The 21,904-nt window shown below is 40.1% G+C and overlaps 1 protein-coding gene across 13 annotated transcripts in view; it reads right to left on the reverse strand.

Moving 5' to 3' along the window:
* The window catches only part of DMD (dystrophin), a 1,912,888-nt gene that overhangs the window by 56,687 nt on the left and 1,834,297 nt on the right, over nucleotides 1-21,904 (reverse strand). For all 13 annotated transcript variants that reach the window (XM_043538015.1, XM_043538014.1, XM_043538013.1 and 10 more), the window contains 4 exons: nucleotides 17,741-17,815; nucleotides 9,803-10,004; nucleotides 3,950-4,035; nucleotides 1,330-1,487 (listed from right to left, as the gene is read on the reverse strand). In XM_043538015.1, coding sequence (XP_043393950.1) covers nucleotides 1,330-1,487; nucleotides 3,950-4,035; nucleotides 9,803-10,004; nucleotides 17,741-17,815 — 521 coding nt within the window. The remainder of the gene's footprint in view (nucleotides 1-1,329; nucleotides 1,488-3,949; nucleotides 4,036-9,802; nucleotides 10,005-17,740; nucleotides 17,816-21,904) is intronic.

The raw sequence follows: 21,904 nt of genomic DNA on the forward strand, positions 1-21,904 counted from the left end.
TAGGAAACTGGAAATGTTTAGGTATGCATCCTACTGTTGGCAAGAATAAAGGATAAATATCCCACTTTCCTCCCAAAATTAGAAGTGTGATTTAAGTTTTATCTGTTGTGAATTTGAGAAAAGAATCTGGACTGCACTGTGCATTTTTCAATATAGAGCACAGCAGCGGTCACAGAATTGCTAAAAGGAGAGCAACATTATCCTTTCAAATAGTGAAACAAACCGAAAGCCTGCTTGTCACCTCTCTGAAACAATACTAATGCTGACTCTTCACAGTTCATTCATTTGACCCATTCTTACCGCTCTACTGGAGACCTCTGTTTTTCATTGTTATTTATACATTCTGTACATGGGGTAGGCCAGGGAGTGTCAATTATTTTTTGGCAAGCTCCATATTTCTTGGTCGAGGTACAATCAAGGTCCAGATGCCAGAGACAATAATAAAAAATAACAGTGATAATAAGTAAATAAAAAGATTTTGGGATCCGTTCAAAAGTGCCTGGCGGTCTGGATTTGGCCCGTGGTCTGGCTATTGACTACCCCTGGGGTAGAGTATGTATGTCTACATTACAAGTGCTACAGTGGCACAACTGAAGCTACACTGCTGTAGTGTTCTAGTGTAGACACTTGCTATAGCGAGAGAAGGGGATTTTCCATCACTGTAGTAAATCATCCCACTTGACAGGCAGTAGCAGAAGAATTCTGATGTTGACCCAGCTGCCTCTACAGTCGTGGGTTAGGTCAACCTAATTACATCACACAGTGTGAGAAATTTTTCACAGCCCTGAACAATGTCCCTAGATTGACCTAAATTTTAGGTATAGATCAGGCCTTAGAATAACTGTTGTTCTTCATGACAGCTGTGATCCAGTGGTGAGCACCTACATCATTTTATAACAAAAGGCATGTGTGCTGGCAGTAGGGATGGGTAAAGTAATTCACATAAAATAAAACACTTCCATGTGATCCAGTTGTAATATGGTTAGATCCTGTCCACACTACCCCTTTTAGCAATGTAGTAACCAGGACAGGATAACCACACTGAAATGGATTTCCCCCCTGACATTTCTTTATTTGTATTGTAGACAGACCCCAAGAAGAAACTACCTACTCCACATGCCTTGCCAAGTAAACAGATTAACAAACTAACATGAAATTTCTTTAAGCAATCCCTGGAATTCAATCCTTTCTCCCACATTTCTGTTTCTCATTCTCAAGGGATTTTACTTTTCTTCTCAGTGACAGAAACGTAAATAGGGTGGAATTAAATAAAAATAAAAACAATAATAGGAAAAAACGTTAGAAAACAAAAACCACACAAATGCTTACAAACTGGAAGCAGCTCCTAACACTAGGTTCAATGTTACTGCCACCAAACGATGCAACTTCGCCAAGCTGTCGTGGGATCTGGATGGAGTCATGCAGGAGAAGGCCCAATCGGCGCTGGTCACAGAATCCAGTGGAACTTGCTACCTGCTTGAACAGGTCTAGAGGGACGAAAATGAAGAGTTTTAGGGACAGAACATGTCAACCAGGACTATAGAAGTATTACAGAAACGCAATTATTTTCAGAGGCTCAAAAGTGCAGTGTCATTATGGGAGTGGCCACTTTTCAATGGGCCTCCATTTGGCTATCGTCTCTGTTTATTAACCAGTTAAATAAGTAGCCTAGTGCTAATGTCTGATAAGATCATGGGCTTGTATCTGTCAAGAAGGACCATTCTAAAATAACAATCTCACAGCATTTATATAATATTCAGAACCAACACAAGCTATACCTCCATAACACGTGTACAGGGTCTCTGAGCCACAAAATCTTTTAAACATTAATGTACGTATAGTCTGAACAGCTTTAAACATACAGCCTAGAGGACCTGATTCTGTTTCAACATCATGAGTTGCTTTGAAAAACAAGAAAGTTCCCTAACTTTGATATTTCATAATATGCTGAACTCAAGATGATTTTTTAAATGAAAGAGAAACATTACACTGTTACAGAGCCCCACCACCCACTGGGAATGTTAATATCATATTAAGTTTTAGTTTTTGAAGTGAAATGTCATTTTAAGCCCTGTTCTATTATAGCAATACTATCAAAAAGGAATCCTTACTGGACTGAATCATCATCCTACCATAAGCACAATTTAATTAGATGGGAATTAGTTATACTACAAATGCTTTGAGGAGGTTTTAAAGTTCGTAATAACAAGAAAAATCAAGTTAGGATCAACTGAAATATTTATTTGGTACTCCCCCAGTTGATAATTCATGACCTGAATAAATTCTGCTTATTTTTCAAAGAGTAAAAAATGTCACTAGTGTAGTAATAATATGCTTTCATGGCTGTGGCCTCCTTAATATTTCATTCTACACTGGGGGTGCAATTACACAGGAATGTCAATAGCATTGATTAGTTTCCTAGCACAGTTTTGACAAATGATTTTTTTCTTTTTGGTTCCTTTTAATTAGAAGTATATAAGCATATAATTCTTCTCATATCTGGTCTCACAATACATGATTTCAAGGCAAATCCTGCCTTCACCTCCCTGGCCCTGGAGACTTTCCCTGGCAGCACAACCAATACTGTTCTGCTGCACAAGTGGGCGGCAAACTCCCTGTGCAGAACTCAGCTCTACAGGGACTCCCAGAGCATATCAGCAAGAAGGAATGAGAAAAGTCAAAAGATCAGCTGCTATGATGTTTCTGTCCTAATGGCTTTCCTTGTTGTGGTAAGTGGAGAGGACAGTAGGAGCTACTGCAGCATCAGGTAGTGGAAATGGAGCAATGGTGGAGCAAGTCCACAGCCCCAGGGAGAAGATTCCTTTCTTCTCACCCCCAACTGCACATCCTTTCATTTCCCTCTTATTAAAGCATTTACAATGCCTAAAGGAAGATTACACATTACAATCAATCAGATGCAGCCTTTTTTGGAGAGAGAGTCTTCAGCACTCGCAGGAGAATAAATTAATCTTAATAGATATTTCCCATCTCTAACTTTTACAATCCTAACAGTGTATCATTTTCCTGGGAAACATCTAAAGATCAAAGTTTTGACATTTTATTTTAAATGTTTAAATTTGACCCAATTTTACAAAATATTTTAAACGCTACAGTGAAGGAGGAGGTTGGTTCAATATAGGTCCATATTCCTCTGTTTAAAAAAATGTAACATTTTTCAAAATCTTGATTTTCAAAAAGATGCTGGATTAAGAATACATCTTGAGTCAAATCCTAAAGTTCTTGCTCAAGCTCCAACCCTGTAAACTCCTACATATGGGTATTACCATTGAACTCAGCAGGGGTACCCATGTGCATAAAGTTACTCACATGAGTAAAGTGTCCAGGTCTCACTTTATACTCATTCATTATTCATGTAAAACTTGTATTGGCTTCAAATTGTAAAATGAAAGAAAAAAAAAAAAAAAGCTTTTTCATGAATATGCACATCTTTATTGTTCAGCCAGGGATAGCAACTGTGGTTGCACATAATTTTTTCAAGTATGATTCCACTGTAGACACCAGACTTAAGATACTGTATTTTATTCAACATGCTATAACACAAGTTGCTCTAAATATAATTTTTCCTGAAACATTTCTTTTTGTACTTTGTCATCTCGTCATTTAGATCCTGTCTACACTGGTCAGGGAAAAAAGTTTTAGTACCTTTCTATGACAAATCATATTAAACCCTACTTCTTCCTAATATGGTGTCATTGATTTTTTTCTGGCCAGTGTAGAAAAAACTTTAATCTATCATGGGAAATGGGGTGAAATCTACACTGAACAACTCACTTAAAATACATTGTAGAGAACTATCCTTCACTGAAGGATTAGAAGACCTAACAGGACTTTTCTGTCCTGATTTTTTGTGTTTCCATGATATATAGGAAAAAATTAAAATAAAATAAATTAAAAAGAAATAAAATATAAATTAAGACACATGACTTACATCTGTACTTATCTTCCAAATGTGCTTTACACAGGGAAACTACACCGGTTTTAAAAGATAAGACACGGATCCTTCCTGTTCGACCCCTGTTGATGATTATGGTAAGAAAAACAAACACTGATTGATAATATAATCCACATATTTGAGGTCTTATTTAGGAGAATAATGCAACTTTTAAAATTAAACACAATCTTAACCACCAATCTTAGAGGCCCGATAATTGCTGGATATTTTAAAGAACAGGTTGGACAAATACATGTCAGGGATGCTCTATGTTTACTTGGTCCTGCCTCAGCACAGGGGGCTAGACTAGATAACTTCTTAAGATCCGTTCTAGCACTACATTTCTATGATTCTGTACTACTTCACAAAAATTAATTCTTGCGTAACTTATACATGACTTGTGGAATACACTGGTTAAACAATGTTCATCAACAGCTCCAAGATAAGTAACTGGTTGCAGGTCCATAGTTAATGCTACGTTTTGCACTTAAATCATGGATTCAACCACTCTGACATGAATGCAATGACAGTGTATCTCCCCACAATTACAACACTTACTGAGTCTGAACATTCACGGTACATAACCTTTAATTAGTTTGAGAGTTAATATTAATTTTAAAATGGGCCCTGTAAAAAATATAACACCCTGCGCCAGTCTATTTTTCTAGTCCAAATGATCTTAGTAACCAAATCATGCACTCTTCAAATTTCCCATATAGACTGAATGTCACCACATTTGAAGACTTTTTTAACGGTTAATGGTTATTTTTCGCTTTTATTATTTATAACTGAAAGTGCTTCAGAAAGGGCTGACAAAGAAATGTTCTTATATAGAAAATTCAAAGAATTGCCCTCTTTTAAAATGGCTGCCATTTCCTTTTGTGATCAATGGGAGCGAAGCTAAAAGTGCCTTTAGTAAACACTTCATCTTTTAATATGGCTACTACCTTCCGCTGTTTACAATGGAAGTGAAGTCAAGATGTCTTTAGGGAAGATGGGGGTCCCAGACAGCATGAGGAGCCACCCTCTTCCCTATGGACAGCCTGACTTCATTCCTACTGGGAACACTGGGAGGTGGTGAACATTTTGAAACATGTCTTTGCTTAGTGTCAGCATTAGCCTCAATTCATTAGTGACACCAAAGATGTAACACTCAAACACTTTCCACTCACTTTAAAGAGCCTGTATGGGCCCCACCCCTGGCCATATGTGGTCTGTAATCATCCTCCTGTCCCATATCCACATGTGCTCTGCAGCCTCTCTATATCTACAACATCCTCCATGACTGTGTGCCACGCAACTTCTCTGCTTGAAATCCTACTTCAGAACTCAGTTTTATTTCTATTTACTTTCAATGGCTGACGCCCACATGAAATAATATTCCAGTTAATATCCCAATTTTGATATATTTAAACAAAAACAACCTCTCTCCCCCAAACAAATGATCAAAATATGTACAATACAATAAGCATATGTCTAACAACTCCTTTAGGCAGAAGTCTATCAATAATTTTCAGTCTGTAAGTGCCACTTTCACTATTGTCACTGAAAATAAGAACAATATTAATGCATGCAATTATAAAAGGCACCCCACGCTGTGCTGCACAGTATGCGAGCAGTTCAGCCAATAAATACATTTCCTCTGTAATACTGTCAAGATCAGCAGAACAGCCATTTACATGCATTGGCCCAAATTCTGCTATCATACAAGCGTAATACCTTAGTAAAAAACACTCCACTGAAATGAAGAGACACTACAGATTTACATTGGTGTAACAGAGCAGAATTTGGTTCCCTCAACACATCCCATTTTTATTTTTAAAAATATTCTTTTCCTATTCGTAAATCAGCTTCTGTTATTCACTTATGTCAATTGAACATTGTGTTCTTATTCTTTTCTTCTCAGCACTTCCTCCCCTTCCTCAAATCCTTTCCAAATTAATTATCCTTTGTGCCCTCAGAAACCCATGCAGATAAATACCAGCCTCATGCAAATTATACAGGAGAGGCATATAACATGATGCTTTTCCTGTGCGGTATATTAAATAGGAACTTACATGAAGCATGAGTTGGTTCAGTTGGCTACGCCCTCCTCCCTGCCTCCCAAATCAAACAGATAATTTAGCATGTAACAGCAAATGAGTATGAATATCTGATCAATTAAAACAAATTTGAAACATATTGAATAGCTGCAAGGCTGCACCCCAAATTGGACCAGTCATTGCTAGTGTGTTCCGGTTATCAATACCTTTACAAATAACAGTTGGGAAGCATAATAAATGCAAATTATTAGGGCTTTTTTTTTTTTTTTTTAAATGCCACAGAGTCTCTAATAGGAAAATGAATTCAAGAAAATCATTGCGGGATTTGTTTATTTACCCAATCAGTAACGCTAAATACATTTGACCCTTGGCTCTTCTTTCTGTGCTCATCCAGGATAACACAAACACAAACCTTCAGTAAAAGGCCATGCACTTCCCTCATCCCTGGGTCCCTACAATGTTCCATCCAGTCCTGTAGCATCTATTTCCCCAGCATCCCTTCCCTCAACAGCACAAACTATAATTTACAATGTATTTCCTTAAATTAAGTATTCTCACACCTTCTTGTCAACTGTCTAAATGGGCCATCTTGATTATCACGACAAAAGTTTTTTTCTCCTGCTGATAATAGCTCATCTTAACTAATTAGCCTCTCACAGTTTGTATGGTAACTTCCAACTTATCTGTACATCTATATCTTACTATATGTTCTATTCTATGCATCCGATGAAGTGGGCTGTAGCCCTTGACAGCTTGTCGGGGGAGGGATAGCTCAGTGGTTTGAGCATTGGTCTGCTAAACCCAGGGCTGTGAGTTCAATCCTTGAGGGGGCCATTTAGGGATCTGGGGCAAAAATTGGAGATTGGTCCTGCTTTGAGCAGGGGGTTGGACTAGATGACCTCCTGAGGTCCCTTCCAACCCTGATATTCTATGATTCTATGATTCTATGCTCTAATAAATTTGTTAGTCTCTAAGGTGCCACAAGTACTCCTGTTCTTTTTACAATGTAGCAGGTTTCAATGAAATAAACAAACATAATGAGACCGAATTTAGCAAGGAAGAGTCTTGAGGAGAAGCAAGCAGGATTTGACACTAAGCTGCAGGAAGCGGTAGATACACTGGAGACTAGGGATAGGGTCCAGAGTGACCTAGACAAATTGGAGAATTGGGCCAAAAGAAAGCTGATGAGGTTCAACAAGGACAAGTGCAAAGTCCTGCACTTAGGACGGAAGAATCCCATGCTCTGCTACAGGCTGGGGACATGGCTAAGTGGCACTTCTGCAGAAAAGGTCCTGGAGATTACAGTGGATGAGAAGCTGGATATGAGTCAACAGCGTGGCCTTGTTGACAAGAATGCTAACGGGATATTGGGATGCATTAGTAGGAGCGCTGGCAGCAGATTGAGAGAAGTGATTATTCCCCTCTATTCCGCTCTGGTGAGGCCACATCTGGAAGTACTGAGTCCAGTTTGGTGCCCCCCACTACAGAAAGGATGTGGACAAACTGGAGACAGTCCAGCGGAGGGCAACAAAAATGATTGGGGGCTAGGGCACATGATTTACGAGAAGAGGCTGAGGGAACTGGGTTTCAGAGTAGCAGCCGTGTTAGTCTGTATTCACAAAAAGAAAAGAAGTATTTGTGGCACCTTAGAGACTAACCAATTTATTTGAGCATAAGCTTTCGTGAGCTACAGCTCACTTCATAGCATGCATACTGTGGAAAATACAGAAGATGTTTTTATACACACAGACCATGAAAAAATGGGTGTTTATCACTACAAAAGGTCTTCTCTCCCCCCACCCTACTCTCCTGCTGGTAATAGCTTATCTAAAGTGATCACTCTCCTTACAATGTGTATGATAATCAAGGTGGGCCATTTCCAGCACAAATCTAGGTTTTCTCCCCCCACTCCCCCACCCCACTCTCCTGTTGCTAATAGCTTATCTAAAGTGATCACGCTCCTTACAATGTGTATGATAATCAAGGTGGGCCATTTCCAGGGAACTGGGCTTATTTAGTCTGCAGAAAACAAGAGTGAGGGGGGATCTGATACCAGCCTTCAGCTACCTGAAGGGGGGTTCCAAAGAGGATGGAGCTAGGCTCTGTGGTGACAGATGACAGAATAAGGAGTAAAGGTCTCAAGTTGCAGTGGGGGAGGTCTAGGTTGGATATTAGGAAACACAATTTCACTAGGAGGGTGGTGAAGCACTGGAATGGGTTACCTAGGGAAATGGCGGAATCTCCATCCTTAGAGGTTTTTAAGGCCAGCCTTTACAAAGCCCTGGCTACGATGATTTAGTTGGGGTTGGTCCTGCTTTGAGCAGGGGGTTGGACTCGATGACCTCCTGAGGTCTCTTCTAACCCTAATCTTCTATGATTTTATTGCCCCAGCCTACACATCAAACATTTTTTGATTGGGAAGAATTGTAATTTGTATTCAGATTTTATTCATGTTTGGGTCTAAATACAAACTGGATCAGATATTTGTTTTCTGAAAACTCAAGTAGATTTAAAAAAAATTAACCTAAATATTAAATATAGGCCTGTTCTCTATTGCCTGTGAACAAAGCAAAAAATCTAGTGCAATCACAATACATAATATAACATGGCAGAATGATTATCCACATTAACTCGATGACAGTTGTGGATTAAGTCAGAATAGGAAGTCCTCCATTTATAGAATCACCCTGTGGGAAGAGGTTTGGAGACATCTGCAGTTTCTGATCCAGAAATCAATAAGGCGTAATTACACGGATTAAAACTTGATGAAAGAAACATTCTTGGGGCATGGAAGTATTCCCACGCTATGGATCTTTATTTTAATTTAAACCAAAACGTTGATGAAATTAAAAGCACACTCTCTCATCTACACAGGTTTATTTTGCCACATGACATGCGAGTGTGTGTCTGACTTTAAGGATACCTAATAGATACTTCTAGTCTTAAGTAAGCAAGTCAGGGCTTGGACTTCCAAATTTGCCGAGCTGTTTGTTACTGTAAATCCAACAATAATCCAAAACTAGGCTGCTTTATTTAATTATTGGTAATTTAGGAGTTGTCCGAGCTCTAGGAGGCAGCTGATTAAAACAGCAAATTGAACAGATTTTCTGTAAGACTATCCAAGTAAATCTACCCCATCTTCAATAAATTCAGGAGTGTGGACTCAACAGATCTAAATTCTAATTTGAAGGGGCCTTTGTTTGCTAAACCTGAATTTTAGAAGCCACATTACTAACCTAAGAAAATTCACTCAGATCTGTTGACTATTAAAAGTCACAAGTATATTGCACCACAGGTGGCCCCCTTTCCAGCCTCTAACAAGGATTACATACTAACAGCTCTAGAAAATGGGCCACTCTGAATAGGCTTAACTGTTGGAAGTTGCACAAGCATGAGCACACATATAATGAAGATTATGCTGTTGCTTTTTGATAATACTCTTAATTAGTAAAGATAAAGGTATATTAACAAGGAAATTCAAAAGTGCCTTGCAGAGTCGTAACTTAATGATGGGATGGAGGTCTGAAAAATGACCCCTAGATACACAGACCATTTTAAAGTAGAATGTTCTGTTCTCCAGCTATATCACTTCTTAGCTTAATAAAACAATTTAGGATTCCAAGCCTAACTCAGGGCTGTATTGATTCAGCTAAGTGCAACCGGTAAGCCATTAGTTTTATTAAACTTGCACTATGACCACCAGCTTTCCAGCTTCAAGCCACTCATTTTGTAACCAGGAAGACAGCTCATTACCCCCAAATGTCATTAAAGCCTTTTAGTACAGTACACTCAGACTACTTGCACATACGTGTCATAGACATTCAACAGCCAGTTGAGGCACATGTCCACACAGAGAGGGACGTTGACCAGGTTATTGTGCTCTTGTTCCAATCGATCATAAACGGTGGTCAAGCAGTTAATGATCTGAAGGATATCCATCGACTGGTCATTCTGTTTGAGGTTGTGCTGGTCCAAGGCATCACATGCAGCAGACAGACTCAGTAGATCCACTGTTTAAAGTAAAATAATAACAACAACAAAAAAACACTCAGTCATTTCAAGCATTAAGCCCCCCCCCCCCCCCCGACAATAATATATTTTGATTAAAATTTTCTTAAGCTTTCATCCCTTCTCCAACCCTTTGTCTGAAAATAACCTTTTATGCCCCAATCCTGCAGACTCCTAGACATGCATTAGGCCAGTGGTTCTCAAAGTATTTACCATTGTGGGCTGCATATGCACCTCTCTATGTGGCCCCATCCACACTATATATGTATATACATATATATATACATACACACACTATCTGTATGGCCAGTGGTGAGCTGGAGCCGGTTTGCACCGGTTCGCTAGAACTGGTTGTTAAATTTAGAAGTCCTTTTAGAACTGGTTGTTCCGCGAGGGACAACCAGTTCTAAAAGGGCTTCTAAATTTAACCGGCCAAAAGTGGCTCCTTAGGCACCACCTCCACGGGTGCTCCAGCCCTGGAGCACCCAAGGGGAAAATTTGGTGGGTGCAGAGCACCCACCGGCGGCTCCCCGCCCCACCCCAGCCCCAGCTCACCTCAGCTCCACCTCCTCCCCTGAAAGCAACACCCCGCTCTGCTTCTCCGCCCCCCCCCTCCCCGCGAATCAGCTGTTCGCGCGGGAAGCTGGGGCAGGCTGAGAAGCAGGCCGCCAGCTTCCTGCTCAGGCCCGGGGATGCGCAGGTGAGGTGGGGCGGGGGGGGGGGGCGCGAGGAGGGCCGCCTGCGCTGCAGCAGGTAACCGGGGGTGGCGTACAGGGGAACCGCTCCCTCCTCAGATCACCTCCGCCTCCCTGGGCCTGAGCAGGAAGCCTCTGCCTGCTTCTCAGCCTGCCCCAGCTTCCCGAACAGCTGATTCGTGGGAAGCCGGGGGGGGTGTGGAGAAGCAGAGCGGGGCAGTGCTTTCAGGGGAGGAGGCGGAGGCAGAGTGGAGGTGATCTGGGGCCAGGCGCAGGGTGGGGAGCTGCCAGTGGGTGCTCTGCACCCACCAATTTTCCCCGTGGGTGCTCCAGCCCCAGAGCACCCAGGGAGTCGGCGCCTAAGGCACCACTTTTGATGTGATCAGTGGGGGAGCGGCCACTCCCCACTAGCTATGCTCCCCCGCCCCTAGGAACCAGAGGGACCTGCTGGATGCTTCCTGGGAGCTGCCCCAGGTAAGCACCTCCGCGACTCCCCACCTCGCCCCCCGGCAGGTACCTCTGGCTCTTAGGGGTGGGGTGGGCACCCACTATGATGGCCTACAAGACCCTCCTTCCCGGTTCTGGGGGCAGTCAGGGGACAGGGGAGGGGGGCGGATGGGGCAGAGGTCCTGGGAGGGCAGGCATCAAGGAACGCTGGGGGGTTGGATGGGGCAGGAGTCCCGGGGGGGGCGGGGGTGGACAACGACCCACTCGTGGGGTGAGGAGGGAACCCGTTGTTAAGATTTTGGCAGCTCATCACTGTGTATGGCCCTGAGGGTGTCCCATGGTCCACAGCGGTGTGCTGACTGGTCCGTGAGTTGAGAACCACTGCATTAAGGCTTTGCAGGACAAGGCCTTAGACTGTAAATTGTAAAAGTCAGAATAATTTCTTATTGTCTGTAAAAGACCTACCACACTATTGGATGCCATATAAATAAAATGTCTTATTCAGAACATATAAAACATGAAATCATTTAATTTAATTTTTATATTCCTGTTGACAGTATTTGATTAAAAACATATTGAACATAACGTCATTTTAGGACATGCCAACTTTACTGAGGTTTTCCATTTATTTCCATCACATCATTACTTTTAGCAAATAAAATACCACTTACTAAAGATGACAGGAGAAATTTCAGGGGGGCCATATTCCATCGGAATATGTAGTTCTATCAAACTGACTTCTTGTGTCAATTTTTTTTTTTTGTATTCTCTATAACAATGTCATGTAAAATACGTCAAAACCAAAATGAAACAATTTTGTCAAAACGAAGCGTTTCAATCAAACAATTTTTTTTCACAGAATTTTTTCTTTTTGGAGAGTTTTGAAAATTTTCTGTTTTGTTCTGATACAGAATGAAGTGAAAATTCAAAATCCTTCAATAAATGGAACTTCTGTTCTTTACACAGTTCTACTTATTACCCTTAATCTCTAAATGCACCTCCCACTAAGATCAAAAACAGTTCAGTATCAACTGATCGAGGGAAGTATTTTGCCTCTAAGCTTTGAAGGATAACAATTTTCAGTGTTATGAGAGATGATTTTTAAAATGAAATGGGGATCATACAAGAAAGCAAGATAATGAGGGCTATCTATATTTGCACTCACTGCCATAATATCTGAGCACCTCACAAATATTTCATCCCCACACCACCTCCATGAAATGTGGAAGCATTGTTTTACTGACTTCACAGATAAGGAAGCAAACCAGACAGACTGAAGGCCAAACTCTGTCACTCTTACTCACATTGAGTTGATTTCAATAGGATAATCACAGAGTATGGTATAACTCAATGTGATTAAGTTTGGAAGAATCCAGCCCTAAGTGAAGATCATATAGGAATTAGGTGACAGAACTGGGAACTGAACCAAGATCTCCCAAGTTCTAGGTGAGTGCCCTAACCACAAGACCATGCTGCTTCTCTTTGAAATAAAGATTTTTAATGAGCTTTGACAAGCAACAATACTTCACAATTTAACAGATTTTAACAGTGAAGCAATAGCTTAATGTCACATTGGCCAAATTCACTTCTGATGCAACTTAAAATTCCGTCAAGAATGAATCTGGCTCTTTGTGTCCTACAGGACATTACTTTAGCCTTCCAGACTCAGTCACTGAATAATTTGCAAGGGGTTATACAATATAGATGGGATTTTCAGTAGTACTTATGGAATTTCAGAATACAAATCTCATTGAAAAACATCAAAGGAACTTGTGCTCCTAAACCCCTTAAGGACATCTGAAAATCTTAGCTTATGTGCCTCACGTACCCAAATCCTAAAGCAAAGAAAAAGTATGTAATGATATATACATGTCCCTACTGTTATACTAAAAGATTTAGCTTACGGAGTGAATACATTTAATTTTTTTAAAAATATAAAGCATTTTTATTGTGGAGACTGTATCTCATTTACTGACATGTAAAAAGGTAACTATCCTAAGATGTGTGTCTTGTTCAACAACAGCCTATTCATCAGCCCCATCTTTAAGGATCATAGAAAGATGCTTCTCTCTAGTAACAATTTATTAGTCAAATTCGAAATGCAGCACTGCATTCACAACACCTTTAACTTTAGCTTTAGGCTGAATGCTCAGTTCCTCTGTGACAATGAATCAATGGTAATTAAGTGGACCCCTCAAGCATTTGGGCGGCAGCTTAATTATACATGTGACTACAGATAAACATGGGTCATTCTATTTTGGGAACGATTTTAACACTAATACGTGGCAGCATCTTAAAATGCTTTAAATGTGCTCTTTATTTATCTATCAAGCCTTCGGTCTTGTCTTGAAGTCTATCATAGATGGGTATCTAATAACACATGGGGTGGTGTGACACCAGACTCTGCTGTAGGACAACTTCTACTCCTCCTGGACTTCGCCCCACAAAGGCATCAGGAGCTTAGTGGGAAAAGTACTGGAGGTCCATTTTCCCTCCAAGATATAAGACTCAGACTCCTCCCAAAATATGGACCCACATGCATGGTCATAACCTGAGACATAACCCCCATAACGTGGCTTAATGCAGTCAACTGAATAGATACAAAAGAGTTGTAAATCAATTTATGTGTCCCTACCTGGGGGTTTGCACTAGTCTTAACTTAAGCAATTAAAACCCAACGGGTTGCACACTGTGTAGTTTCTGTAGGCCGAGCTCATTGCACATACTCTGGTTTTCCAGTTTTCACAAAAAATCAATAGGGTTCTGCCCACTGATGCCTAGAACATTCCCTGAAGCTTTGAAATTAATTGGATGCAGTGTTCAAAAGCCATCATGTTACATCTTAACAGACAAATAGAGAAATTCCATCAAGTTGAGTGTAAGGCTCGGCCAATTATTTTAGATAAACTGGCAGTTTGTGCACTGATCAGCCTCTAGATATTTGTATCCCAGCCATGGTAAACAGTACTTTGGCTTTTAAAGAGAGAGATAGAAGTGGGAGTTTGTGCTTAAGGCCAACTCACATTCCCCATCAAAGACATGGGCAAGGGGGGACCTATTCTGTAAAATGGTACTCGTAATCTGATCTGAAGCACGGGAAAATCTAAGGACAATGCATGAGAGGCACGTTTTAGGGAGAAAGCTGACAACTATCTCAGTAAGAAAAAACAATGAGGTGTCCATGTGGCACCTTAGAGACTAACAAATTTATCTGGGCATAAGCTTTCGTGGGCTAGAACTCACTTCATCAGATAAAAAAAGATAAAAAATACTCAGAAAAGGAAAAAGATACTCAGTAGTAATCACATACTGAAATTGAGGGAAACTAAATATGGCTGGTAATTAAAATCATACAGGGATCTCACAGAATGCAAGGTCATTCCATGAGTAAACCTGATGTTCTCTGTAGATATATAAGTAAACTTTTAATTTAGTTAGTATACATAGAGCAAAAGAAGATAATTGGTATAGAAACTGCTGCATATTTTTCTCTTGTTGAATCTCCAGGAGAGGCTTGTAGAACAAAGTGAATTTTATTGACATCATAATGTTCAGATGCGGATTGCACTTAAAGAGGATACATTTTTAAAGCAATTCTGTACACAAGAAAATGAACATGCTTTGATGTGATTATCAAAGGGGAATGTACATTTAAAAGCAATGGTGAAATGATTATATCTAGCGTGTACATAATATGCTATAGTGCTGGGAGGCTGGTGCCACATCTGAGAATATTTCAGGGTAATACCATGTGCAAACATTTATCAGCACATGAATTTATTTGTGCAGGATCATCATTATTTTTTCTACATTTCTCTTTTTAGCCTTAATATACCTTTACATACATACACATATAAACTATACTAAACTCATTCTTACACTTAGTTTCCCAAAATCCTGTAAAGGCACAAAACATAAACAGTCTAAGTATAGTTGATTATTTTAAAGCATTTTCATTTTTGACATTTAGAAACAGGACATATCTCCAGCTCTCAAGGCCTTCTATGAGGTAAATATAATCTGACTGGGAAATAAAAACAAACCTCAAAAGCCAAAAATGTCTTGTATTTTACAGATTTGGTGGATTTGCAGAAAACGAAAACAATCCAAGACTTCTTTCCTTCCCCACCAAGTTTCAAAGATCAAGTAAAAAGGAAGGAGATAAAAGCAATTACTTCAACTGGAAATTTGAGCTCTCTTGCTTATGTCTCGATGCCTTGAGATCCAAAATAGTGTTCAATTTCTATTAGTGCCAAATTGAAAGAAACAGTAAAAAAAACTCAATAATAACTTTGCTGCATAATTAAATTGGGTTCACCAATGCAGGTGAAATTGTAAGATAAGACTATTTAATGATGGTGTCTTTGTTCTTTGCAGGAATATTGCTTCTCAAATAGTGAGCACAAATAGTTATCCAGACTCCTCAAACAACTCTCTATGGATACAAGTGTGAAGAATGTGCTTAGGTATTTAGTATAGGTGCCACTGCATGTTTGTTAAAACATCTGGATCTCAGAAAATCTTCATTTGCCCTCAAGTAAACACTTATATAAAGACAAACTGTACCATAAACTTGTTAAGACAGTATGAGAAAGAAGGAATTGTGTGCCACTATAAATATAATCGTATGGCAGGGCAGTTCTTAAAAGTTTATAAAAGAAACAGTTGTCCTGCAATAGCTAGTCTAACAAATTGAGAATTTCTAAAAAATGTGGAAGCAGCAGCACAATATGAGATTAATCCAGCATCTAGTTTTCTCTATTATTTTGAATGGACAGAAGACAAACACAAGAAAAAGCTTTTATAAACACTGGGAGTGAAATCCCGGTCCAATTGAAATCAGTAGGAGTTATGCTATTGACATCAGTGGAGCCAGGTTCTCACCCAGGTAGTTAACATTTCTGAAGTCTAAGAACCTATTTCTGATCACACTTAACAGAGTTACACAGGTGTGGAATTAGGTAAACAAGATCCAAATCTGGCCCAAAGTGTTTTAGGTTCCATATGTTCAGGCACAAAAGTGTCTCAGTTACACTTATATATTCAAGCTGTCCGGTGAGAACCATGTAATTCATAAACAGTTTCTTGAAGTGGATTTCCCATGGGAAATCAACACTTTCGAAAGGTCTATAGAATAAATAGAATGGTACAGGGTCAGAATAGACTCCCATTTGTAATGGAAAAGCCCATCAATGTTTAGTTCTTATCCCACTCTTGAAACTCTCTATAAAATTTAGGACTGATGCAAAACGTAAACCTTAACAAGTCTATACTATATACAAAGGTTAAATAAGTTTGTATAGTTCCAAGTAAGAAGCACAGCAGATTCATGGCTAGACGCAACTTATTGGAACATATTTGTATTTGGTGTTTACATATTCAGAAATAGTCTGGCAACTACAAATAGTATATTTTTATTTATTTTTAAAAAAGAAAGAAAAAGATGGGAATAGTATATTGCTATCCTGCGCATTTTCAGGGGATGAAACTGGGGGAGAGGAATTATATTAAGAACGGATATTTATATTTCTAATCTCTAAGAATTTCATTACTAATTCTTTATCACTATTTTAATATTGGCAAAACATTCCAAATTATACGAGTTTAGAAACATTGCGTGGGCTTGTAGGGATTTGGCAATTCTTCTCCCATCTTTCATTATGCTGCCAGAATTTTCAGTTACTGTTGAAAGTGTTCATTAATGCAAGACTTTCAAGGATTAACTCTGTGCATTAGTGAAACCTCTCACTTTAACTCACCCCTCCCTCAGCCCCATAGTGAATATGCTTAAAGATACTGAGGTTTGACACAGTTCCAAAGAGCATGTGAACACAGATCCCAGGCTGAAACAGAAGAGACAGTAGAAACATGTCTGCAACTATACCAGAAATTAAACTCTGTCTACAACTAAAAGTGAATGAATAAAATTAAAATATTACACAACAGTTTCACATGGCATTTAAAACTGTTTAATTTGTGTTTGATTGGTCTAATAAGGAAACTATGATCCATAATAAAGTAGGTAACTAGCCAATGTGAATACACACCCAAGTATGACACAGGGTAGGTGTACACTGCATTCAGAGGTGTGATTGCAGCCCGTGTAGGCATACCCACATTAGCTTTAGTTTAGCTAGTGTGGCTAAAACTAGCAATGAAGATGTGGTGGTGGTGGTACAGGTTTCAGTGTGGGTTGTACAAGCCCACCCAGGACCCTGGGTTCATACTCATGTTTAATATTAATGCCACTACAGAATGCTCTAGATATTAACGGACCTATAAAGCACTGGTGAGACGTTCTCAGGCACTTCGGTAATGAGGGTGGCAAAAATTCCTATCTTAGCCTGTTTATTTAGGTAACATTTAGAAATTGTTAACTTAGGATCAGATTTATACTTTTGTCTTAACTTTGCTTGAGGTAGGTTTGAGTGGTACAAAACTGAAAAATAGTGGCAATGATTCTGGTTCAAAGTGTTCACGCAGTTGACAGACTTTTGTTCATGAAATATTTTCTTTTTCTAAAAGTTGCCAAACAGGTTTGCCCTTTTGGCAGAAGAGACGAGAAGAAAGTCTATAAAGCACAGGCATATACTTACAGCAGAGCGCTTTCTGCAGTCTTCGAAGTTTCATGGCAGTTCTGTAAGCCGAGAATCTGACATTGTTCAGGTCAGCTACAAGGGGAAAGTTAAAAAAAGAAAGGATCACTGCTTCACCAGAAAAGCATATGGATTCAAGGACCAGCTAACAAATCAGGTTATAAACCTAAATCAAGAAAATACCCATTGGTTTATGTGTGAAAAATTACAAGTATGGGGAGGGGGGGAAATCTGTTAAAAATTAGTTTTCTAATGCAATAATCAATATGATCAATAATTATCAACAGTCATTTAACTGAGTATTGTCTTGCTCTGGGTGCAATGATATTTTGAATTCCATGGCACCTAAAACATCATAATCATCAAAAATGGCATTTCATGTTATTGTGAAGATACCATATCTTCTAAGGTTATGCCCAATTTAAGAGAGTTAAGAATCTTAAACTCCTCCCTCTCTGCTTTATATATGCCCTGTAAGGGCAGCTGGAAGAGAGATTTCTTCACAGATAAAACTGGTAGGCTACTGCTAGGCTCTGCACATGGGAACCAGCAACAGGATACAATGCAGTTTTGTAATGTACAGAAGTTAGTCAGTTTCACTTAGTGCTGGTTCTTCCCAAGTCTACTCCTCCTTTGATTTATCCAGAGAGGTAGCTTTTCAGGTGCTCTTTTGAAGTTGTAATGAGCTGACTGGCTCCTACTATTCACAGGCAGACAGGAGTGAGAGTGGCCAAGAAACATATTATGTAACAAGGCTGTAACAATGCTGTTATTCCAGCCCTATCATTTAAAGATATATTATCATGGCGAACAAAACCAAAACATTTGTAATTTCCTACTGAACCTGAACAGAGTTGAAAAACTATTTCTAAAATCAGGGCAGCACAGATAAAATCTCTGCTGGGCTACAGACCAAACCAGTTACATGGGGAAGGGGATGTAACAATAGTATATTTTACAACCATTAGTTAAGTCTCTCAGCAACTTGTGATATTGGCAAAGGCTATGCAAGGACGATTCAACAGTGAAATGCAGCTATTTTTGGGGTAAAGCACAACAGCTATTTAACAGCTTAAGGAAGTTTGGGACAAGAAGTGAATAATACCATGTAAAACTAAAACCAAAGGGGCAATATTAGGCAGATATAATACAATTAATCAAACTGGAAGAAACCTGTGTTAATACCCTTACTCAGGAAAATTGCCACTGAATTATTAATGATCAGATAGTAGTCTTCCGATTCGTATCCTATAGACACTGCCACTGGTGGTAGGTAACAGAGCATCGTTAAATGGAAAGAGCAATATAGACTGAAGGATAGAAACTATCTAACCCTGGCTCTGATCCAGCTTGCTGGTGGGCTTGGGCAAATCACTTAATTTCTCAAACCAAAATTTTAATTACAGAAGCTTGAGAGCTGGATGCAAATATGTGCACACTATGTGATTGTGATGACGAGCAAAGGTATTTAACAAGTTAACTGCAGCTGCAAACCTGGTAAATCCATCAGATAACCTAGGTGTGCTACAGCGTTCACGTTTTTTGTGCAGGCAAAAGGGGCCTATGCTTTTTCAAGATGATGCCCTCAATCTCAATTTCCCCACAGAGACATGATGAGGCCAAATAAGTGCTTTGAAGGTGTAAACTGATACATACGTGCGAAGAGTTACTCACAAAGTGGAATCTCAGGTCTATATATCCATCCATCTAATCCACTTTAGAATGCTACTGATGTTTGAGTACTATCCCAATTACATAATATATTTTCATTAAGCTATTTTGTGAGACTATTTTGAGGTTTGCTTATTTGATAGATGGTATCTAACTTCTACCTAAGTATGCAAAATGCTCTACCCAAAGCATCTGCCTTGTAGAGGAGATTGGCGGCTTTCATCATTGTGTATTTGCAGATTTCCTTCTCTCTACACAATTGTGTGCACCTTTCTAATAGCACCTCTCTCGTGTATTGTTCCTGCCAACTCTAACTCTCTATAATACTGACAGGTCCATAAACCTTAATGTAGTTTGGAATAAACTGTGTATTTAAATAAAGTAACTTAATCAGTCTTGAAGGCAAATTAATAACGTTCTCCTTTGCCACGCTACTGAGATTTCAATTTCGCTTTGTACACTTGTTTACTCCTTTGTTGGAAATCTGCACTTCTATTCTAAAAAACACCTTGTAATTTTAGGACAAGAAGGGGCAAACGTTCTTTGTTAGAAGTGAGATGGGGGAAGAGTGAGCAGCGTGGAGGGTGACAAAAACAAGGCTTTGGCTAGCATTTGACCAGAGGACTAAGCAGTCATTAAATGCCAGTTGCACAGGGTGATGAAGTTTCTCTGCTTATGATTTACACTTTATATACACATTGCAGTCCTATTGCTGTGGAGTCTATGAAGTCATTTATGTTTTACATCCATTTTTCTGCAAACACAATATAATACTATATTTCCATTCACCCAAGAGATGCTGCTTGCTGAGCATCTGAAACTACAAAGCATAAAATACAGAAATGGAATACAAGTGGTGGTGGTGCAGGGAGAAGCTGTAAAGTCTGGAAGGAAATTAGATGAACTGGAAAGAACAGTAGTTATTTTGTATCAATATATCAATGTATGGTGTTGTGAAACCTTGTTACTCTGTTGCTCTGATCTTAACATACTGCCTCTATTCTCTTAGTGGAGGGTTATCTAGAAATTAACGAACAACTGATCTTTCAATTCGCTGGCAGTTCCAAAAACCAAGGGGAAACAGATTTGAGTTGAACCAAAAATTTCAAAACATTTAGGTGACCTGAAAAAGTTGACCAAAATTTTGGTTTTAGTCACCTGAAATGTTCTCCCCTCCCCCGGAACTTTTTATAAATAGAAGCAAAGGAAATGTAGGGCTAGAGCAGGGATTGGCAACCTTTGGCATGTGGCCTGCCAGGGTAAGCCCCCTGGCGGGTCGGGCCGGTTTGTTTACCTGCTGCGTCCACAGGTTTGGCCAATCGCAGCTCCCACTGGCCGCGGTTCACCACTCCAGGCAAATGAGGGCTGCCAAAAGCGGCGCGGGCTGAGGGATGTGCTGGCTGCTGCTTTCCGCAGCCCCCATTGGCCTGGAGCGGCGAACCGTGGCCAGTGGGAGCTGCGATGGGCTGAACCTGCGGATGTGGCAGGTAAACAAGCCGGCCCGGCCCGCCAGGGGGCTTACCCTGGCAGGCCGCGTGCCAAAGGTTGCCAATCCCTGGGCTAGAGTCACAAAGCAGCAGCAAGAGGACTCCTATATTGCAGGACAGTGCCCCATTCACAGGGTTATGAAATATTCTAGTATAGGTGTCTCTCAGGCTCTCCTGCTAAAGGGTGTTCCACTGTGTCTAAATAATTAAATAATTATTGGATCAGCAACACGAACTTGGGTAAACATGCCTGTCCTATGAGTGCACTAGCCACCAGGCTAGAGAGGCACTCTGATGATGTGCTAATGACTATTCAAGTATTTTATACACTGCGGAATAGCTCAACAAGAGAGACTGTTGGAAACCCACACTAGAATAGCCCATAGCCCAGCAGCTAAAACTCTCCCCTCTAGCATAGGAGACCCTTCTCAAATCCCTTCTCCACAACGGGCAGAGGGGAGAATTGAACTGAGGTCTCCATCAGGCTAAAGATTATAAGGGAGTCATGGCCGCTGCCGCCACCACCAGCCTCCTGTTCAATGTCTTGGCTTGTTAATATTGAGTGGGCTATAATATGGAGCTGGAGGACACTTGATGGTAACAGCCAGGCACTTAGTTTTAACTGAATCCACAACCAGACCAGGGTATACTGCTTCTTGCCCAACCAGACTGGCCATCAGCTGCAGCGATTCACCAAACTGAGCCAACAAGACCAACCTATCTGCATATTCAAGATCTGAAAGCAGAATGGCATTCAGCTCAGTGCTCAGACAACAGCTGCTATTCAAACAACAAAAGATTAGGTGGCTTCACAGGGTAGTTTATTGGCACTTAACAACTGGAGGACTAGAGTTCAAATTCCAAGTTAGATCATAGGGGAAAACATGTTGTTCCTTTGAGATGATGCGTTTGTTGCTTCTTGTACAACAAAGGTAGCTAGACCTGTCAGTTAGCAGAAAGCTGCATCTATGGATCTGCTTGGCAGCTCTCTCAAGATGTATCTGGC

The sequence above is a fragment of the Chelonia mydas genome, chromosome 1 (assembly GCF_015237465.2).
Source record: "Chelonia mydas isolate rCheMyd1 chromosome 1, rCheMyd1.pri.v2, whole genome shotgun sequence".
In the NCBI taxonomy this organism is placed as follows: Eukaryota; Metazoa; Chordata; order Testudines; family Cheloniidae; genus Chelonia; species Chelonia mydas.